This window comes from Oryzias latipes, chromosome 11 (assembly GCF_053564925.1).
Source record: "Oryzias latipes strain Hd-rR chromosome 11, Olatipes_Hd-rR_3.1".
Lineage (NCBI taxonomy): Eukaryota > Metazoa > Chordata > Actinopteri > Beloniformes > Adrianichthyidae > Oryzias > Oryzias latipes.
The window spans coordinates 699,679-722,742 of record NC_136247.1 but is presented as its reverse complement, the minus strand read 5'-3'; the positions used below and the strand labels follow the sequence as shown (position 1 = coordinate 722,742).

At 40.3% G+C, this 23,064-nt stretch overlaps 1 protein-coding gene and 1 long non-coding RNA gene across 2 annotated transcripts; both read left to right on the top strand.

Moving 5' to 3' along the window:
* Nucleotides 1-380: 380 nt before the first annotated feature.
* Nucleotides 381-22,659, top strand: ube2ql1 (ubiquitin conjugating enzyme E2 QL1). Its single transcript, XM_004074437.4, has 3 exons — nt 381-618; nt 1,187-2,105; nt 20,427-22,659. Exons 2-3 carry the CDS (start codon nt 1,410-1,412, stop codon nt 20,556-20,558), a joined length of 828 nt encoding a protein of 275 aa, XP_004074485.1. The 5' UTR covers nt 381-618; nt 1,187-1,409; the 3' UTR covers nt 20,559-22,659.
* LOC144995090 (uncharacterized) lies at nt 11,252-13,139 on the top strand. Its single transcript, XR_013658725.1, has 4 exons — nt 11,252-11,392; nt 11,536-11,597; nt 12,410-12,505; nt 12,999-13,139. It is a non-coding gene; the product is annotated as an uncharacterized LOC144995090 (long non-coding RNA).
* Nucleotides 22,660-23,064: the final 405 nt, after the last annotated feature.

Here is a 23,064-nt window from a genome sequence, read left to right as displayed (position 1 = left end):
ATATGTCCAACACAAGAGGCCCTCAGCTCTCATCTGTCTGCCCAGCTGTTGGACAGGACAAGTAAAAAAAAAAAAAAAATTACGCACGCACAAATCCGACTGAGTCTAATTTCTCTCCATACTGGAGCCACTGGTTCAGCTTTGTGTGTGTTTTATTTATAATTGGGTCAAAATTACACTGCTTTGACATCGCCTTTGGTCGCACCAAACTGCATGAAGGTACCTTGGTGCAAACCGGAAAAGGTATTTTATATTTCAAAGTGGAAGCAGTGCCGCGGTTTCCACACGACTGAGCCTTGGGACTGACGTGACCACTGTGCTTTTATTTTGAAATGCAGGCTCAGCTGGTGAGATGATGCCGGTTGAGGAGAGAGGGGATTACTGGGGGCTGGTTTGGCCTCAGCAACATTAAAGCCGGAGCTGCTGCAGCTGCACGTAGTACAGACATCAAAGCTTCTTCTTCTCCTCCTCCTCCTCTTCATCCTCACTGCAGCTCTCATCCGCAGCAGCTCCATCACAATATACTGGAGCATTTTCCTCGTTTTTTACGCAGAACAGAATCGATCTCTGGACTGCGTGACGGGACATAAAGGCGGTTACGGATTTCAGCAAACCACGGTAAGACCACAAACATGAGCAGGAGAAGGTCTACAATGATGGATGGCAACAGCAGCCTAAAAGACGGTGTTTAATTTAAATGCAGCAGAGTATATGACAGACAGGAGGAGTGATAGAAATGCGAGCTGTCTGTGAATTTGATCCCGTCGCTTGTAGCAGATCCAGTTCTCAGACGGAGCCACTGGGGAGGAAGATCTCTTTCATGGGCTGACATGAAGGCGTTTTCTCCTGATTTCCTTTGTTTTTGTGCGCAAATACTTACCCGATCCAAACACAGATTCATTGTGTTTTTTGTTTTATTATTATTTATCAGTTATTGTTGTTATTATATCGAATTTGCTTCTACGGTTTTTTCATCACAAATATTCCACATCCCTCTCAATAGGACTGTGCGTCTAACGCAGAGTCTAAGATGGAGCAGCTGCAGTCTATCATAACGTCCGTCCGCTTTCCGGCAGGAGACAGACAGACAGACAGACAGAGGGGTTGATGGATCGATCAGTCCGACGAAACGCTTCTATTTGCTGCGACTGCATCTCATTTGTCGCGTAACTGTGTTTGCTTCCAGCCGAAGCGCGTCGACATGATGCTGTGAGGAGAGGCGCGCGGCTCCAGCGGTTGTCTTCCTCCCGAGGCTGCAGCGAACGGAGGGAGGGGGGGGGGGGGGGGGGGGTTGCAGTATAACAAGGTTAATAATCAGCATCAGTAAAGGTCGTCTCTGAGAGCGGGAACATCGCCCCTGCGCGGGGGGGACCGGCGGTGAATCCTCTCTAGTCCAGAAACAGAACATTATGGCCACTCTGCTGCGGAAGATCGGCCTGATCCGCCTGCACGACCGAGACACGGAGGACCCGAAGCACCACCAGGGCTCGTTAAAGGGGAGCAAAGGGAACCAGAAAAACAACAAACACTGTCAGACCAACGACGCCAACATCCTGAGCACCCCCGAAATTAAAGCCAGGAAGCTGGACCAGCAGGCCAAGGAGAAGCCTTCTGGCAAAGACAAGCAGGGCAAGGATGCTAAGGAGAAGCAGCAGACTGGGGGGGGTGGGAGCAAAGCCACCAGTGCCTCCTCCATCCCACCGCCGGCACCTCATCGGCAACACTGCACCCAGGTCCGGACACGCAGGCTGATGAAGGAGCTTCAGGAGATCAGGAGGTTAGGGGACAACTTCATTACCGTGGAGCTGGTGGAGGACAACCTGTTCGACTGGAATGTCAAACTGCACCAGGTGGACAAGGACTCGGCGCTATGGCAGGACATGAAGGAGACCGGCACAGAGTTCATTCTGCTTAACGTCACCTTTCCAGATAACTTTCCCTTCTCGCCACCTTTCATGCGTGTGCTGACGCCTCGACTGGAGAACGGCTATGTGCTGGATGGTGGGGCCATATGCATGGAGCTGTTGACCCCCCGCGGATGGTCCAGCGCCTACACGGTGGAGGCAGTCATGAGGCAGTTTGCTGCCAGCCTCGTAAAAGGACAGGTGAGAGGAGGAAGGCTCAAAGCGTCATCAACCATCTGACACATGAGTCATCTCTGATGCATGTTCGTCATTCAGGAAGGTCTTCTCATCCACTATCTCAGGCTGAAATTATCAATGAAATGAAATGTTCAGCCTGTTCTAATCAACACAATATCAGGAAAATTTCATTTTTAGAAACTCATGATCATCTTTTTGATCCATGATCTCTTTTCTGGCCAGATACCTAACTGAATTTTATACCAATAATTTTAATCCTGGAGTCAATTTGGTCAAACTAGATTTCTTAATCTTCTTTCCCCTATCAAGTCTTCTTTTTTCCTAAATATTCATAACCATTGTGTGACTTCATACCAGCCAAATCTCCAGTGTCTTCTTCACTGTCACATTGGGTTCTCCTTTGATCACTTCCATAAATCAGCTTGTCTGATAACAGAGCTGCTGCTATGCATTAGAAAACTGATGCTCTGGTGCGGCCTAACAATATCTGTAGTCCCATTGGATTGTTCCAAAGACAGGAGAAAACAATTATTCCACACCTAATGATGAGGCCAGAGGCAGATGGAGTGATAGCAGTTAGCCCAGGGATTCATATATCTGGGATTATGTAATGATGCCAAACGTTGTTTTTTGACTTTCTTAATGCACTGCAGCAGCTCCACAACTGCTGCGTCAAGGACTGCACTGCTCCATGCCCTTCAGGTTATGGTGGTACACCGGACTCCTGTCATTTTCTCCATGTCTCCTCGCTTGCTCTGAGTCTTTAGGGATGAGCAGCGTGACACTGCTGTGGTGTCAGACCTTATGTAACCCTCGCTGGACCATGCTGTCCTATCCCCAACCTTCAGAGCTGTGATGACATAACTGAGCGTCATTCCTGAATTATCTGTGGTCATTAAACAGCTGTCAAAAATAGAGGTCATGCAAAGAAACTGTGCCCAGTTTAAATTCAAGAAAATATTGTGTGTGTGAGTTTTTCATCGTTCATCATGAGGAAATGAGCGAGCAGCTCTGCAGTGGTTCCTCATGATAGTGCAGTGTCTTCTTCCTCTGATGGGCCGATGGAAACTGTATTGATTCGGTCTTCCTCTGTGTCTATGCAGCCTTTATCTCTTTGTTTGCCTATTTTTGAGCTTTGTGCTTGCATCTTAATTTAGTTAGAATATATTTGTCTCTTGTATGTCATGATGGGCAGAGCAAACACACAGTATACATATATAGCCACAGACTCTAAATATATTTATCCACTCTGACAATAGTGCTGGAGCCGCTTTAGAAGCTTCCTGCCTATTTTTAGTGGGTGAGGATGAATGTGGCATCACAGTGTTGAGCTTTAGTCAACAGACCATCTTCACCTGCGGATGTTAGGAAAAGCAGACACAAACAATCCCTGATTAGATATTAAGGGATCTGGTTGAGCTAAAGTGAGCCTTCAGCATCAGACACTTGACTTCCTGTGATGAGCCAGTCTTTGTGTGTATATTTCTATCTATCTATCTATCTATCTATCTATCTATCTATCTATCTATCTATCTATCTATCTATCTATCTATCTATCTATCTATCTATCTATCTATCTATCTATCTATCTATCTATCTATCTATCTATCTATCTATCTATCTATCTATCTATCTATCTATCTATCTATCTATCTATCTATCTATCTATCTATCTATATGTATACTGTATAAATGTATGTATGTATGTGTATATATATATATATATATATTCATAAGCTAACAACATCCCTGTTAGATCACAACATGGTCAATAATTTTCTGTTTAGCCAAACAGTTTATCAGTTACTTGGCAATGGAAACAAATGTAAAGGCAACATGATAACAAGTGCAAAGGAGTAATTGGATTTGGATCTAAATAGGTTTTTGTTGTTTTTACCTATTGCTATTGATTTCGATATTTTTGGCCTTTATATTACCAATATATTATATATTTATATATACAGTTAAAGATGCAAACGTATATGTTTGCATCATGACATCACGTGTTCTAAAAAGTGGGAGGAGTTCTTTGTGTGTCAGACACAAGAAAAACATTAGAACTGCAAAACCGAAGTGTTAAAACAAGCAGAGGCTTTGCATTTGTTGACGTCAACATTAATCCCACTTTCCAGGTTAGAAAATTTGCTTTGAAACTGTTTTTGCACACATTTCTAACCTTGAACTTGGAAAGTATGAATTTCAGGTATGATGTCAATTTTGTCTAAAAACTGGATGTAAATATTTGTTAGCTCGATGGTGAACAGTCCATCAAATGTGCCTGTTAGAGCTCTTTTCATATTTCAGGTCAGTTCTGTATGGAAGTCTAGCTATTTCATGCAGTTTGCATGTTTTCCAATCAACTTCACATCTAGTCATTACGTTTTTATAAGCAGGAAATATACTTGATTATTTTCTGCTTTCTATGTAAGCTCCACAGTTCACATCAGTTGGTGCTTTTTTATGACCATTCCATATGTCCTGCTTTTTGTAGGAGCCAAAATCACGTCAGGCAGCTTCAAAGGGGTTGCTGTTTAAAACGTTGTCTGTACCCAAATGTACATTTGACAATGACCAAAACTATAATGAAAATAGAAATTTTGTCTATTTGAATTCACTTTTAATTTCCCAAAAGCTAAATCATTGTTGGGTTAGAAAAATCTCAGCTCACGTTTTTAGAGATAGCATTTATTTGGAGTCTTAGTCCCAAAAATGACACATTTTTGTTAAATCCACCTTTTCCTGGCTTTATACATTACTCAGATAAATAAAACAGGGATTAAAATCAACCACAGACACATTCATTCATTCATTTTCTATTCCGTTTTGTCCCTTTTGGGGTCACGGGGCTGCTGGAGCCTATCCCAACCCCTAGTGGACGAAGGCAGGGGACATCCTGGACAGGACCCCAGTCTGCTACAGGGCGACATGATTAGTATTTACAATTATTTCTAATGTCATTAACACTATCAGGTTACTGAGAGATGACAGAGATTGGTTTAAATCAGATTTTAAATGCAAAATATCTCATTTTTAATCATTGGCGGTTTAAGCTTTCAAGATAACATGGGATGTCTTTATTTCTGAATGCTTGTATTTAAATTCAGATATTTTATTAGATCCTTGATTATGTCTAACTGTCAAAGCTTAAAACTTCAGTCAAAGATAAAATAACAGAAACTGCCTCATCCATGGTTATTTTTAGGCTTTGGAAAACGTCCAACTGAGTCATTAAATATGCATAAGACCAGTGATTTGGACAAATATTTGGAACTTCAGTAAATCTGGCTTTCAAACATCCTGTTAAATGCTTTGGGTTTGCCTTTTTAATTTCAGAAAGTGAAGTCACCCTCCTTTCAAAAGAGGGTGCCTTTAAAGACCAAACCATTGGACCCCTGGGAATCTCTGTACTGATCCTATGTTGACGTTGATTCCTGACCTGACTTAGAGCACATGGCAGTGTTATGTAATCTGCCTCAACCCTCAGAGCTGTTCCCAACGTGGACTTGAGTCTTCCCTGCTTTGCTGTGTCTGATCCTTGTTTACACCATAACTCCACAGCCGCTCTATTCCAGGAAGTTCTTTAGACAAACACTGGCATAGGGTTGGGTGATAGGTTTATCACCCATCCATTAATTCAAATGAGCTTATTTAGACAATTTCTTTTGTGGAAAGTTGACATTTTATTTTCCCAGCGCTCTTCTTTCTTGGGCTTCCGCTGTTCGCAGTGAGGTCGGCCCATCTGTCTCTCGCAACGAGCAGACATGAAAACAGCAGCAGGCAAAGAGGAGCTTCTTCTACAAGGTCGAGAAAAAAAAGCTCGTAACTTCTGTAAACTTTTCAGAGTAGCGTTTAGTTTAGGCTGATTCAGCAGAGGGACATGTTATGGTTTTAATATCATTTATTAAAATTGCACCTACAGTCCTTTTGTAAAATAATGTCATATTTTATCCGGCAAATGCGTTTGGGCAGTAGAATTTTTTTTAAACTTGTCTGGTGAGTAAAAAATGAAATGTTGACCACTGGGGTTATGACTTCAAACTTGGAGCATCAAACCACACGCAGCAGAACAGTTTGAAGGTTGTAGCTGCACGACGAGCGCCACAGATTTGTTGAGTGTGAGAAGCGTTTCTCTGTGTGAGATGCTCAAACATCTGCTGCATTGATCCAAAAACATTTCTACAGTTGAACTTTGGGTTTGAGCATATTTCCAAAGGAGAAGTTAAAATGAAATAGGTTTTGTTAAACATATTCTGTCATTTGTATAAATGGATTAAAATCGAAAATTCAAATTTGCTGTGAAAAAATGGAAGATTGGCCACATCACTCAGCTCTACGCTGGCGCTTCTTTTTGCTTTGAGACACAAGTATGTGTCCTCTTAAGATTTAAGCAATGTAAAAAATGACACTCACTGTGATTGGCTTATGGTTACAGTGTAACAGTGTATGGTTGTTTACTGGGATTACCTTTAATCCAAGTTAAACTGGTGCAAACTAACGAGGTAAGGCTTGAAAACAAGGCCGGTCACAGAAACAGACGAGCCGAGACTGTTTGTAAGCTCCACGCAGAAATCAGGCCACAGTCGTAACGGGAATAGAAACTGACCTTAATCTCCAGATCATTCATGGTGATCACCTTTGTCCCATATGTCTTCTGCTAACCTGAAACAACCAAGGGGGAGTTGGTCAACCAGCAGCAGCAACAGAGATAAGATGTCCATTATGTTTCTCATAACAGACGAGCCAGCAGGGATTTGAGCAGGGCCCTCTTGCATGCCCCCCCCCCATGCACGCATGAGCACTCCTCAGGCACTCCAACAGTCCAAAAATATATCTCATTGTTTGATTGGTGACTCTAAATAGTTCAATTGTCCCAGAAGCTTATTGGTAGAAAGACACCTACAGAGGATATACAAGTTTCTTTATAGTCAATTTAAAATAGTAATTTAAAAAGAACAAAGGTGGAGTTTCATTAATAGAAAACTAAAAAAAAGTAAAATTATTTATTGATTCAATTTCATATAGCCAATATTTTAAACACCAGCAGGAGTGTAAATATCGTAATCAATAGCTTAAGGTTTAGATTTACCTGTACCAGGCTCCTATTGTTTTGTCATTAATTATTCCTCAGTCTTTTTTACCCATATTTATCATGTAAGCATTAGTTTTAACTTCCATTTTAATAGCAGAATTCTGCACTAGCAGAGCCGTTGACTGTTGGCTCCATTTGGAACATTCAAATCTACCTGGATTGACGTTTACGGGCTGACTGTACGTTTTTTTTTGGGTTGTCCAGCCCATGGAGGGTTATACAGCAGAGTGTTCAGATCAAAGCATATCTTAAAGTCCCTCTACAATTGTCTTTTGATTTATTTAAAATGCGTTCCCAATGCTCTCTTAAGGATGATGATGCTGCTTTTAGTCACAATAAAAAACCTGTGTTGTTTTCTAGGAGAAACACAAAGACGTACATAAATCTATTTGTCTGTAAGTGTAAGTCCATCAGAATGGAACAAAGCATTTGACCCGCTGACTGTAACACTTAAATCAGTTAAAGGCTTTGAAAAACAGCCTTTTTTCATCTGTTCCTGATTCACATCCGCTGACTGTAACACTTAAATCAGTTAAAGGCTTTGAAAAACAGCCTTTTTTCATCTGTTCCTGATTCACATCGATTTAAAAAAAAGAAATACTAACAAATGTAATTTTGAGCTCAATTTTCTTTACATATGTAAAGAAAATCCATCATAAGAAAAATACTACAGAAAATGTTAAAATAGGGGTTAGGGTTAATAAAAATAAAAAGACAATTCTCATTGAAGGGGCCTTTTAAAGTCTGTGTCTTTTAGTTCTTTTGAGTCTCATTAAAAATGGAATGTGCTTTTATCGTGTAAATGGTGGATGTTGTGTACCGGGTCACTATCTAGGGTGCGGCGGTCCGGATCCAGACCCAGACATTGGGTCATGCAGACTTGGACTCAAACTTGACCCAAGACTAATATGATGGGTGCCTCTATTTTAAATTTTGCAGCTCTTGTTTGTCGTTGCAAACAACACATTCTCACTCCCAACTTGTCATATATGGACATATTTTCGGGGTCCCCTCCACGTCACTTTTGGACGTTTTGGGTATCTCCAACTCATCAATTTTCAACGTGCTGCGTGTTCCCATTAAATCAGGGGCCCCGGAGCGCGAACCAGTACAGGTCCAAGGCCAGTGGGGACCGGGCCGTAGACAGGATAAAAATGCATACACCAACTTTGATTCTTTCTTCTTTTTTAATTTCTGATTCAGAAGGGAGTTTTATTACCAGGTTCTGTTCACCACATCCGCCTGACATAAAGAGAGGCGGATGTGGAGCGCTAGCTAAGTTAAGCCCAAAGCTAAAAGTTAACAAAAGTCAAACAAAAAGACATGTTTGGAAAGTTTCTTTGGGGAAAAAAGAGCCAGTGAGGAAACTGAAGAAGATCTCCAACTTCAAAGAAACATAAAGCTTCTGTTTATAGACAAAACCAGGAGTCTTCCTCAACGTATGGGTTTATGGAGACAGTCATTTCCAAGGACCATGTCGCTCTGCACAATATGCAGCAACTGACTCTACAATACCCTTATTATTATTATTATTATTATTATTATCTAACCCTTATTTCCACATATTTATGTGTAACAAGCACAAAAAGTGATGAAAATTCATGTTGGCCTCACATAATACGTCCAGCCAAGATGCACCTTGCTGCATTTCCCGCAGGTATTTTGAGTTCGTCCAAAGCTCAATTTTGAAGTTGGCTGCATGTATTTGAAGTTAAACCTATAGTCTCCTTATGACAATTAACGTTCCCTGTGGTGTTTTAATTATGATTATGTTTTATTGTATGGAGTTCTTTACCAAAAATTTGCAACATAAATCCCTGAAAAAGCAATATTTCTTGTTTATCTGAAGCCTCAGTTTCCAAAACCTTCTCTACATGGGTGTAAGCTTGTGCTAAGCTGAGTAGCTCCGCCCTCGATCCCCCCTTTCTGCCAGCTGCAATTTGCATAAGTGAAGAGCTTTTAACCCTTGTGCTATCCTAGGCACTTTAACGTTGGATGTTGGGTCATCTAGACCAGTGCTTTTCAACCAGTGTGCCGTGGGAAATTGCCCTCATTAACTGATCTAACAACATTTCCCATCTCCAGGATATCAGCTCTGTGTTCATCCAAACAGGCCCTGATAAAACACTGAGAAATTAGGAATATGAAAGATCATAAAATACTTTTTTTCTGTGTTTTTATTTGATTCTATTAATTGTGCTATCTTAGATGACCCCACCCTTCCATTGACATGTTCTCCCTACCATGACAAATGTAATCCATGGACACCAGTAAAGATCACAAATCATTGAAGAAAAAAGGTTCAGAGCACTATCTAGTGGGTCTAGATGACCCAACTCCCAATGCTAAAATGCCTAGGATAGCACAAGGGTTACAGACACTTTGATAAGACTGATGCTACCGCTATTTAGCACCAACTAAAGCCATTTCCTGAAAAGTCCCGCCCCTTTAACCGTCTCCACCAATCATTCTTGTAGGCTTAATCAGATGTCATCAGTCTGACCAATCAGAAGTAAAGTCTACACTTCCTTGTTCAGATTCTGTTGATAAAGTCACTCAGTTCTAACAAAAATACCAGCTAAAGCTCGTCTTTAGCGGTGTAGCTTTCCACAGAATCCGGTGTCAGACCGTGGAACAAGTGAACAAAACAATGAAGCTTAGAGACGAGAGTCTGTCTGACAGTCTGTGGCATCTCCTGGGTTAAAGTGACAGATATGAGGGGCCGTATAAGACATTATTTATTCTGAACCATTCACATTCATACATTCTTGCTCTCACAGTCATATATACTCACTTTCGCATACATATATTCTCTTACGCATACATATATTCTCTTACGCATCCATATATTCTCTCTCTCACATTCATACATTCTTGCTCTCACAGTCATATATACTCTCTTTCGCATACATATATTCTCACTTGCACATCCATATTCTCTCTCTCTCGCATGCATATATATTACTTTACACATACATACATTCTCACTCTCATTGTCACTCTTAAAAAAGAATGTATGTATGTGAAAGACAAGTATATATGTACGTGTGAGGAAGAGTTTATATGTGTGTGTGAGAGAGGAGTATGCATGAAACGGAAGTGACTTTGCATGAAAAGGAAGGCACTTTGAATGAAACGGAAGGCAGATGATTTCTCGTGCTCTGATTGGACGAGAGGCCGCCACCTCCCATTTTGAACACACTCTAAACCCTATCACTTGTACTGACTCATAACTATTAAGGTTACACAACTTAAATGTCATTTTGTAGTTGATTCAACTATAAAGTATTAAGCTCTATCAAGATTTTTTCAAATTTAACTTAACAGTGCTAAATATTTTAAAGCTTATTTGTATCTAGCACTCAAAATTTTTAAGATCCCTGAAGTAGCGTCATAACGTCATCACGTACTGGTGGGAGGGTCTTTCGTTTTCTCTACGTTAGCTCAGGTGGCCATGTTGGATTTGCCGAATGCGAGTATGCGACGTTTGAAATTGAAAGTCGAGCATTTTATTTTTCTGCAAAGCGTTGCGATTTCGTCCCGCTTCAAGACGCCCCAACCTTGGGTTTTTTTTTTCATCCGCCTCATCGCTGATGGTGCCGTCTTGTCTTCAGCCCTGATTTAATTTGGTAAGTATCGTTCATGGTTTATTTTGAATGAATGCTTTAAAAATGCTCTTATACTACCGTAAATGTGGTTTACTGTTGTTTAAACATATGTGTGTTATGATTGTTTTAGAGATTAATGTGGAAATGTATACATGATTAGTTTGTCATAGCAGACGTATGGCGAGCCAAACCCAAAATGCATTTCTGCCCGTAAGTTACGACAGTGATGAGTTTTTTGTTTTTTTTCAGAGGTAGAAATGATCTGTTATGCTGCAATCACACTAAACGTGATCCGCGTGTGAAATTCGCGTTGGAGGCCTCTGTCTGTGGCTAAAGTTTGCTGCTGGACATTTGTCCAAAAATGTCACTCAAAGCCTCTGACGGTTGTGTGGGAGGAGCTACCGCCAACAGTTTTAAGCCTGGTTGCTACATGGAAGCATTGGGTTTTGAATGCAGCTTTAAGCTTTTATAAATCACTGATCTCCGTTATAAAAAAGGTTTTTGTAAAAATAAATTAATCAACGTGCTCGTGTTGTGTTCAGGTACCGAACTACAGAGTGTTTCACCTCCAGGTAGACGCCAAGGCCAGCCAGGTAACTTGTCTCAGTTATTTGTCTAGAGCTATTTTAAAAAAAACAAAAAATGCTATAGGTTGTGTAGTGCAATAAATGTTTTTTGATCAGAATATAATTGAAACATTTTTTAACATTGAAAAGTATCTTTTGGACTTTTTCAGATACTGAACTTCAGAAAGTTCACCAGAAAGTCACCATTTCACCAGAAAAGAGGTGTCAGTGTGTGAGTTTTATACTTATTTAATACATTCATCCTGAACTATTACCATTATTAGATTTATACGGCAGCATGGAAACATTTATGCACATTTTAACTAGCCAAAGGTCTAAATAGAGTTGAAATTATTTACAATTTAACTAAACATATTTAGATTGCAGGCTGAAGGTGGCACAATGGAATGGAGGTGCAAGTTGTGTTCTGTTACTTTGGCACTATGCAGTACTACATATAATACTGCAGTACTACATAGCCAATATTCCAAAGTGTTTCCACTGCCATGTATGTGGAGACACTTTGGAATATTGTCATGTCTTTATGACAGTATATTACAATAATAAAATTATGTTGCATTAGCACCATTCCATCATTTGAAACCATGAAAACTCATCTGTCAAGATCTGAAATGGATTTATGTAGAGTAGATGCAGTCAGAGGAAATTGTGCAGTTTTTACATGTTTGTGTAACTTAAAGTTGCCTTTTTCTGAGACTAAGTCCACCAAAACAGACAGGAACTGGCCAGCTTGGTTAGGATTTATGACCTCCAGCTGAATTTCTAATGTGCATAATTCAAAAACGGATAACAAATCATTTGTAAACAGCTGTAAGAAGCCAAGGTGTAACTTGCCTTAAAAATGACTTTGGGTCTTTGACCTGAAGTGGATCATGCCATGAACACTGTATTGTCCTCTCACTATAAATAGACATCTAGAAAAGGTATCATTTTATTATTTCTTAAAGTTCCTTAAGCAAATATTGGAAGTGTTTGCTCTGCATTTGCTTCAATGTTAATGGATATTTCTTTTTATTCTTTTAGGACCAGCGTGACGTGAACATGAGACGGGCACTTGTCCTCCTTGCACTTCCTGTTTATCTGCATGAAGATGCCTCCAACTTCTTCAAGACCTGTACAGTAAGTGCAGACGACTCCCTGTCAATGGTTTTCTCTAATCCTTTAATATTGATTGAGATTTTATTGAGTGACATAATAAATAGGCAATTGTTTGTAGTTTGTAAACTGAGTGATATTTTTAAATGGTTTTAAAAATGAGACGGAAGATGAAAGGCGAACATCAGGGACTCCTGATTGGATGGAGCGGGAACCTTTTCGTTTACCTTTTTCTGCTCCTGATCCATCATTATTTGAATAAAGAAAAATGAAGCTTTAGTCTTAAATTATTTTATAAATGTCCTCCTTCAGAAAAATGCTAAAGAACTTTTTAAAAACACAATTTTAATTGGAGTTGGTCCTTAAAACATCATAGCCAGTTGATTAAAAGCTAACAGAATGTTAGCATGAAAAGATTCCCATTGACAGATGGCAGGAATGTCAGTTTTGGACATTAGTGTGATGAATATCTTTGAGGGTCTGAACTCATCTGTGTTTTTTGTTTTGTATTTTCCAGAATACCAGACCTCACAGACACTTCTGTGGGTATCTTCTCAGTTGTCGTGGTGACGCTCCTGATGCTGCCGTCAGTGGTCCCACACATCTGGCTGACTGATCTCTTCTAACTCTTCGGGGACATCTATGCTCTGGACCTACAGAACCCCAAAAAACTTGAGCTTGCCTTCACATTTATTCAGAACGCTGTCATGAGCCTTGAGGACAGCAAACCACTGAAAGGACATTTATTGACGCTGAAGAATGTTTCGTTGAGTGAGTCTTCCAGAATGGACTATTTGTTGGTTTAAGTGTTATCTAACTAATGTGTTTTGTTGTGATCATTTGCTTTTTCTGCCGTACAATACAAAACCAACACTTTTTGTCAATATGTTGTGTGGCACTCTTATAATGCAGTTTTATTGCACTTATTGTTTCTTCATCCTCTTGATATTTGTGCTTTTTTTTTAAAGAGCAATTAAAAAAAGGGTATTAAGCAATCACTATTGTGTGGCTTTCATGTTTGTTGGTTTTTATCAATGTTAGCTTTTAAAATGTAGTGGGGCAGTATCAATATCTCTGTTTAGAATACATATTAAACTGAAGAATTTTAAATATTTTCAATGCTACACATTTAATGAGTTAAAGAATTTATAAAGCATTTGAGTGAATTTTACATATTTTATGAGTTGAGTAATATAAAAATATAGTTAGTTAAAGTGTTTTTTAGTTGGAAAATATTAAAAACTTTAAGTAAATAATCTCTCTTTTATAAGTTGAGGAATCTTAATATTTTTTATATGAAATAATACAAATGTAAGCCAACTGACTATATGAATTTTAATAAATGTTAACTTAAAAGTTTTAATAATATAACTTAACTGTTGCGTAATCTGTTACACAATAATTTTTAAGTTCATTCAACTCGCTAGGGATTACAGTGCAGACGCTAACATGAACCAGCAAGAAATCCCAAATTAACAGACTTGTGGTGTGGAAAGGTATGTTTTTCAGCTAGCAGTAATAATCAAAGTATCCGTTCTCTGTTTCAAAATGAGATTGCCACAAAACCGTATGTTATCTCATACTGGAACAGCTTTGGATGTAGAATTCAGTGGGAAAAGGTTTGGACCCTGCCACAAAAGTATTTCATCACCAATAAAATCAGAGAAATTTCTTTCAAAATTCTTCACAAATTTTATCCAGTGAAACATTTCTTTACTAAGTTTAAAAAAGATCTGGACATAAACTGTTCATTCTGTCATTCCTCACCAGAAACTGGGCCTCATCTTTTTTGGTTTTGCTCTTTCACTCAACTATTTTGGAAAGATGTGATACATTTTATAAGAACTCATCTATGTGAAGATTATAGATTATTTTACGAGCATATTATTTTTGGATATTTTACACAAGGAAGACTTAATGCAGAAAAAATATATGTAGTTAATTTACTTATAATTATGGCTAAATACTTTATACACAAATGTAAATATGCCAACAAAAAAAACGTGTTTTATGTTTTTCAGAAAGAAATGGTTTTGTATGTGAACAGTATTAAATCTTCCACTAACAAAAAAGCTGTCAGAACAGTTGAAACATGGTCCTCCTGAAACTTTAACAGATTCCTTTGCCTTATTATTTTTGTTTTCTTTTTGCATAACCTGTTTTACATGGTTATCATTATGTTTTTTTTGTTCATTCTCATGGCGAACGTGAAGATTGTATTTTGCACACAGTGGAGTTTTGTGTTTGGTATTTTGTATGTGCAAGATATTGTTAATAAAGTTTATTTTTTTTTAAAAACGAACCGGCAAGAAGTAGCCACGGGGGTCCTGCAGCCATCGGAACCTTAACAAATATTTCATCTCCACCTCACCGTTGCCTTTTTTAAGAAATGACAGCTGGTTTTCCCAAATTTATATGTAGTTATGGATCGAAAACAAGAGGAATTTGTTTTAATGTAAATGCGTGTTCCAGCGTCTACAGGAAGTGTCGCCCATAATTCACGCAAAGGCTCATGGGGGCTAGGAATAAGGTGGATACGGATTTTCTGTTTCGGTGGCACTTCTATTACCATTATTGGTATTTGAGACATTCCTTTGTGTCTCTAGAGATGCAGACAGATTTGTGACCACTTGAGGTGAAGATAAAATATTTCTTAAGGTTCCGATGGCCTTCTTATTGGTTCATGTTAGCGTCTGTTCAAAATGGGAGGTGGCGGCCTCTCGTCCAATCAGAGCACAAGAAATCATCTGCCTTCCGTTTCATGCAAAGTGCCTTCCTTTTCATGCAAAGTCACTTCCGTTTCATGCATACTCCTCTCTCACACACACATATAAACTCTTCCTCACACGTACATATATACTTGTCTTTCACATACATACATTCTTTTTTAAGAGTGACAGTGAGAGTGAGAATGTATGTATGTGTAAAGTAATATATATGCATGCGAGAGAGAGAATATATGGATGTGCAAGTGAGAATATATGTATGCGAAAGAGAGTATATATGACTGTGAGAGCAAGAATGTATGAATGTGAATGGTTCAGAATAAATAATGTCTTATACGGCCCCTCATAGACAGATGAGCGTCTCTCGGCGCACAAATGAGTCTTAACGTCTTGAAACCACGACGGACACAAATCGAACTGTTTCTAAATCTTCTAACTTAACTTTTATCACAGTAAACCCTTGTTTTTCGCGGGGGTTACGTTCCAAAAAGTACCCGTGATAAGCAAAATCCGTGAAGTAGAAACCTTTATTTTTTTCTCACAATTATTATACAATTAAATACTCTATTATACATTGAAAAGAAAGAACAAACCATTTTACAGGCTCAAACATTTGTTTCACAAATAAAGGTACTTTAGAAATATTTTTTTTCAACAAATAACTTCTGTACTGTACTGTCAAATAATAATTTTAATCATCGATGTGAACAGAAGGCTTCAAATCGCGGAGATTAGCCCCGCCCACCGCGACCCGAGTAATTAGATTAAACGGAAGAAAATTTAAAATTATTATAAAAAAATACAAAGTACAGTGGGACAAATAGTGACTCAGGTGTATTTCACTGCTCTTCAGACTGAGCCGCTGCATCCTGACTCCACTCTGCAGTGTTTTCTTCTTTCGAAGCCCGCGGTGCACCTGTGTTTGTTCGGGAGAAGAACATAGTGATAGGCAGTTGTTGTCGCTCTTTTTCTATGGGTTTTAGAGAAACTCAAAATTGCAAGATGATTTTCACGTACGTAATGTAAATTTGGCAAGCTGTTTTACGTACCTGTACACTTTAAACTGCAACGTTATTGACGCACAGGTAGAGAAGAAGCAGAGTGACTTTTTAGCCAATCAGAATGCAGAACACAATGCACGATGCAAATCCGTGAAGTAGCTAAACCGTGAAAAGTAAACCGCGTTATAGCAAGGGATCACTGTATATCTATTAGAAAAAACAGCTGCAGCTTACAGCTTTTTCTGCCACAATTATCACAAAATGCTTGTGAGACTGTGGAGGGGCTGTAGATCAATACAGACTATTAGTTTCTCCTTTTTTTTTTAATTTTTGGATGCTGGTGTGCCGCAGGATTGTTGTCAAGGTTAAAGTGTGCCATGGCTCAAAAAAGTTTGAAAAACACTGATCTAGACCCACTAGACAGTGCTCTGATTTGTGATCTTCACTGGTGTCCATGGATTACATGAAATCTTTCCACCTTTATCCACCTTTGTCATGGTAGGAATACGTCAATGCAACGTGGGGTCATGTAAGATAGCACAAGGGTTACACAAGTGGGGGGGGCACAAACGATACCGACTGACAGCCTCTAAACTCAAAAGTTTTCTTTACTGATAAAGAAACGGCGAAAAGTGACATATTTTGCTTCCAAATTGACACTTTTGGAATAATGTGTGGAACGACAAAACGAATGTGTGAACCAGAACCTACTGTTTAATAAATTGGTAAATGGCGTATACTTGTATAGCGCCTTTCTTCCTACAAGGACAAAGCGCTTTACAGTCACAGACCCATTCACCCAGTCACTCACACATTCACTCACACATTCACACACTGGTGGCAGCTCCGCTGCCAAACACAAATTACACACGAAAAAAGAACTTTGATAAGTCCATGGAAAATGCTTTGAATTACATTAGCATTTAGGCAATGTTGCAGCAGCGAGCAGCACTGGCTTTGATTCAGAACTCATTTGATGCTAGCACATGCACTTTGTTGAATTTTTTTTGAACAGCAAATGAAAATGAAATGCCCTGAGGAAAGTGACTATTCACATGGAATTTTCCAAATACGTGCATCCAGTGTTGAACTTTTTTCTTAGCACTACTGACTCAGAGGAAGGGTTAAGTTTAGGATTACGGGTTACCGAACACAATTCGTACGGTAAAGGCGCCACTTTAAATGTTAAGTCAATGCTACAGACGTAATCTGCGGTCCTGCGCCGCGATTTGAGCAAAGGGCGCCACGCGAAAGTCTGGCAGCAGTGCGATTTCAGCAGTGTGGCGTAATTTGGTACCCGTCCAAACCAAGTCAAACAGTACCCAACCCGGCTGCTGTTGTGACAGTCTGTCACAGGCCCATGGAGCATTCCCGAACACCATGCGGCTCCCGGGATGCGATCTGGCGGGCCGCTGCAGGATGGGGAGCCAGCCTGCTTGGGCCTCTTGAACTTTATGGTTAATACAGGACCGTAAGCCTCAAACTCGGTCAGACAGAGGACAGAAGTGCGGAGAAGACTTTTCATTCACCTAGGTGACAGCTAATGGGACTTGAACAGCAAAGTCCAGCCTTGGATACGCTAAAAATAAGTGCAAGCACTGCAGCAATGTACCATCTTGTCTTCTGCCGCACCTGAGCTTGTGCACACGGGGCGTGGCAGATCAGATTGTGCAATGCGCATCATCAATTCAAACAGGGCGTCCTTGCGACAGTTTGATTGACAGCTATTAAAAGAATTTCTCAAAAAGTTAAATGAGTTTGTATTACATTTGTTCTCTTTCATAAGAAAAATGCCACAACTGCATGTCAAAAACTCCAAAACACGATTTTCATTGGAGGGGGGCTCTAAAGTTCAAGTCTGAATAGTTGTCACGCTTCTCAGTGTGTGAAATGTGTTCTCCACATTTGATGCATCCCCTGAGGAGCATGTAAGCGGCAGCACTCGGGAACCATTTAGTGGTTTAACCCTAACTGTAACCGTAACCTTAACCCTTCCTCTGGGTTTATGAAGCCAAGGAAAAGGTTCGGCACTGCCGGCACTTATTTTAAAAATTACATGCGATTAGACACTTTCTTAAAAAGAAAAATACCAGTTTCACGACGGTTGTGTTGTTTTATTGTGCCTTTTTTATCTGCCACACGTTAAAGTTTGACGTGGCTGCAGTTAGCATCCAGTTGTTAGCATTCACTTTTACGTCTTCATCTTCATCACAAAGACTAAGTTTAAACCAGCCGTAAATAGAGAATGAAGATTCAATCAAGTAAATAAATAAAGTTACCAACCTGCTGAAGATGATTCTGATCAGAGGAAACTTGTAAAATGGACATTTAGGAATTTTTCCAACAGTAGGAATCTTCCAGTTTGGAAATGCAACCCTGAAAAACACCAAACATCTGTTCAAACACGCATTCATCCAGGGAGGTGTTTGATTTGTGGAAGAAGCTAATGAGGGCTAGTGGATCCTCCTTTCATCTATGTTATGTGACATTAAATACTGGCAAAAAGTTTTACATTGTACTGCATTCATTTGAAGTGATAGTTAGATATTAATTACATGCAGATGTGCCTCCTCTGCTTCTTAAGAATATATTATACTGAATATTTAGGCATACTTTTTCTCGGACCTTAACTTCATAAAACATCGTCTAACTGGGCCTCTTTAAAATTGAATTGAAGACCCCTGGTGTATGGCTACATTGCACCATCAAAATTCCTACATAGCACCTTAGCATAGCAGTTCCAGTCCCTTTCACCCATAAACACACTGTGTCAGCTTTGTGCCCAACACTGGTGTCAACCTATACCTACCAGGAGCAATAAGGAGTTCAGTGTCTTGCCCAAGGACACTTTGACGCATGGGTTGGCAAGGCAGGAACCAAACCTGTCATCTTGTGATCAGAGGCCAATTACTCTACCTCTGCAACACCGCCGTATAGTTCATGTATTGTGAAGTATTCATAAAGGTACTGTAAGACACACTTATGATATATGGGGGACACGGTCATACGGTGCCTGTTGTGGGTAAAGCATTAATCCCAACCTTATGGCTAGATACAAAAATGGGCAAACCTGAATGAGGCATGCAGGGAGTGTGCTCATATTATGTGACAATAGTGTACGACACGCCTACTTCACCCTTCCAAGTTGTGTAAGTATTAGCTACAGCCTGTCACTCGCAGCATGTCCATAAAAAGAATTATACATAAACATTTTTGGTCTATGGACTAACCAAGTGGTCTACAGTTGTGACTATGGCAACATGTAAGAACAGAATAGCTCTCAGATCACCTGATTATTTCAACAACTATTCGATTCGTTGCATGATTTCATGATTTTCATGAACTACAATCGATCCAGGACATCTTTATCCAAATATTTAACCAGTGAGACTCAGACAGAAATTCCTGCTACTGAACAGTCAAGTTTTCCAGATTCTTGGATTTCTTCCAGATCATGAAGTGGAAATGAAACCTGTGTCCAAACAAACAAGTAAACTAGAATGAATGTCAAATCCATTCACATGTTAGTTTCCTTAAGTTCACCACTGTTGTTTTTCCACATCCAAAGAATCCAAAGGCAACGTTCTTAGATTATTTTTGGCCCAAAGATTGTGGCTCATGATGAAAGTTTGATTATTTCAGTGCATCAGAGAAGTATTTCAGTAACTTATGGAGTGCCTCTAAAATGAAAACAAAATCGAAGGTTTGTAAAAAAGAATGTTTAAGCAGAGCACTTTCAGCATACAGGAGTGTGATCCAGCACATATGTAAGCACTGCTTACATATATATGTATGTGAGAAGATACGATTCTTGTAATGAACTCCTGCCGCCACTGGTGATTCTACACAGAATTACTCTCCGGGCGAGATCCTCCTTAGGCAGCACCACCCCCAACCCCGTTTGAGTCCCGACTGAATATTGTCAGTCCATGTCAACTTGATACAAAAGACGTCTAATGACATAAGAGATGATAGAAAACCATAGCAGCGCAAGTTTTTGAAATGCCCCCCCGGGCAATTGCCCGTACCTAAAACCGCTACTGCCTGCTGCTTTGCAGAAACAATTTCCTAGAAAAGGCAAACATGTTTATGGACAAAGGATGGAGCTCTGCAAAAAAAAAACTATTCTGGGACATTTGTGACAGTTCTATGCTGTCTGCATTTTTATCTGTCTTCATGTTGCTCAGCTCCCTCTGTCCTTCTCTCTGTCTCCTACAGGGCCGCATCTGCAGGAAAGCAGGAAAGTCCAAGAAAGCCTTCAGCCGGAAAGAGGCAGAAGCCACTTTTAAGTCCTTGGTGAAGACCCATGAAAAGTATGGTTGGGTCTCCCCACCGGTGTCTGACGGCTGAGCGCCCGGCTGCCACCTGAGCTAGCTAGATCAACACGGCTAGCTTTGACACACACAACTCAACAATGTTCACCTTTGGCTGTTTCACACTGGATGTTCTCTTTTTCTCCTTTGAATTTTGAGTGCTCTTTTCATTTTCCTTCTCATTCCTGAATGAACTTTCTGAGAACTTTCCGTCATTTGTCACCTCTGCGCAAAAAGAAAAACAAAAAAAAAACATTGGTTTGTCTTCTTCTTGGAGTATTTCACATGTTTTTGGAACACGTGTTTGTGAAACATCCTCACCTGTCCGGCTGGACAGATTGGACTCTGAACAATCTCCATGGCTCTCCATGACATTGAAGAAGACTCTCCGTTCTGTCCTTCATCACTGAGCTGAGTCCCATGGCAGTGTTTGCATAGAAATGAAGCCATTCATGTTTAGTAAGAGGGCAGAGCAGTGGCACCTGCTCACCCCCCCTCCACCCTTGATGGACTGTGCTATGACATCTAGTTCATTGCAGCGATTGTAAATCACATGGAGCTCTCACATTTTTTTTTTTTGGTGGTTAAATTACTATTCAGGCAAAATATGGCTTTCTAAAGGAAGAAACCTCATGTAGACCAACGGTCACTCTTCTTCCGCTGCGTGTTTGTGAATGTGTGTTTGTGTGCAGGAACTGAAGAAGACTTTAGACTTTAAGGGAGGAAACTGCAAAATTAGCTTTTATTTTGAAAGGCACAGAGACTTGCTGGGATTGCTGCGCTTCCTGCTGTCTTGTTAACTGTGCTGACCGTTTTTGATGTTTGGCTGACTGACACCTTGAAATGAAAGCTGTGGGCGGAGTTGAAGTGAGTGCATGCTTCGGGGGCCGACTAATGGACGTCTGCTGGAGGACTGAGAGCAGCAAGGTAGGAACTGTAAGGGGATTGAGCTTACTATGATCACTGCCGGCTGCCTCTGGGAAATGTTAGGCAGTTGCAAAATGGCCGAGGACGGATTTTCTTTCTTGTACCTGCTGTTCTGTGGAGCTCCACCCTTTAAAAGCACTTCATGAATGTCTCCTCTGAACCACACTGCAGCACCGGCCTCCTGGTCAGACCGTCCCGGTGGTCCAGTGGGATTTGTTCTCTCCATCTACCACTTAAATGTCAGCTGCTAATTGGTTTGACATTTCCACAGAGCTTCATTAGAAAAGAGCAGGAGGAGGATGTAGCTCTTCCTCATCTATTCTAGTTTATGGATGCAGGGGGCTCCTCTACATTGCTAGACTACTGTGTAAGACTCCCCTCATAAAGAAGTGACAGCATCTGCTGTGTGATCATGTCCTCTTTTCCAGGGTTAATGTTGTGATCTTTCAGCTTCAGCAGAGACAAGTCTAGAACTCTTAAGACAAAAGATCCACCACTGCAAGTTCGCCGGCTTCCAGAGAATCACTTTGTGATGTAGGTTAGACTGGTAGTTTGCAGACACTAACTGGTTGAACTGATTACGCTGTATTATATCTGCATGTGAAACGTGATTGGTAGCTAGCTATTGTAGATTCTTTTGTTTCTTTTTTGAAAGAAAAGTAAGGGAAAACAAAAATGCTACTTCTTTTTCTTTGGTACTTTTTTTGGCGTTTGTTACTGTACAAACTTTCCTTTCTCTGCGTCCTAAAAAATGTCACATTGTGTTTAATGAATGTTTGTGTTTTAATTTATTTGTGGTTTGCCAAAACGATGATTTGAAGCATGCTGCAGGTGTTGTCCTGACGAACAAGAAGAAACAAAAGAGCGATAGCCCGCATACTTTTGTGTGAAGGGACGAGGTGTATTTATTTTGGGGGGGTCAGGGGTTTGATTGCCAGAAGATTATGAAGGAGGTATTTCCTCTGTGATGGCACCATTGCCCCTTCCCCATTGGTTCATACACTGGTCAGCAGCCTCAGTCTTAGATTTGGGATCAGTTTTGCCTCCCCGAGCTTTGGACTCATCAAAGGTATCTGATCAGAGGTCAGCCAGCGTGGGGAACCCCATCCTAGTCCTGGCTTGGAGGTTTGGTCAGGCCCGAGGTCTTAAAAGGTGAGGGTTGTCGTTGAGACCAAACAGGAATGTGCAATAAAAGTTACAGCTTATTAAAACCGGCATGGTTTTGTCTTTTTGTTCCTGAGCCACGTCGTGACGACATTCAGTCACCCTTGTCTGGATGCATCTCCAAGACTACAAAAGTCTTGGAGATGCAAAATGACAGTTCTTACATTTTGCTGTGTACCGGTATATTTGTTCACCAAATGTGACAGCAACAAAGGCTCACACTTCAGCCTCCTTCACCCACTCCAGCCCTAAAGCTTCCATTGAAAGGAGGAACCAACTCTCAGAGCTTTGAAGCTGGGAGCTCTGCCATGCTGGCCTTGACACCTCTGGATGGAGGCCTGACAGGCAATTTGCTCTGAGTGGTGCTAAAGGGGTCATTGGGATAATCTGATGGAATAAAAGTAATGTAACTCGGCAAAAGGAGTATGTTAGGTAAGCTGGTTATGTGTACA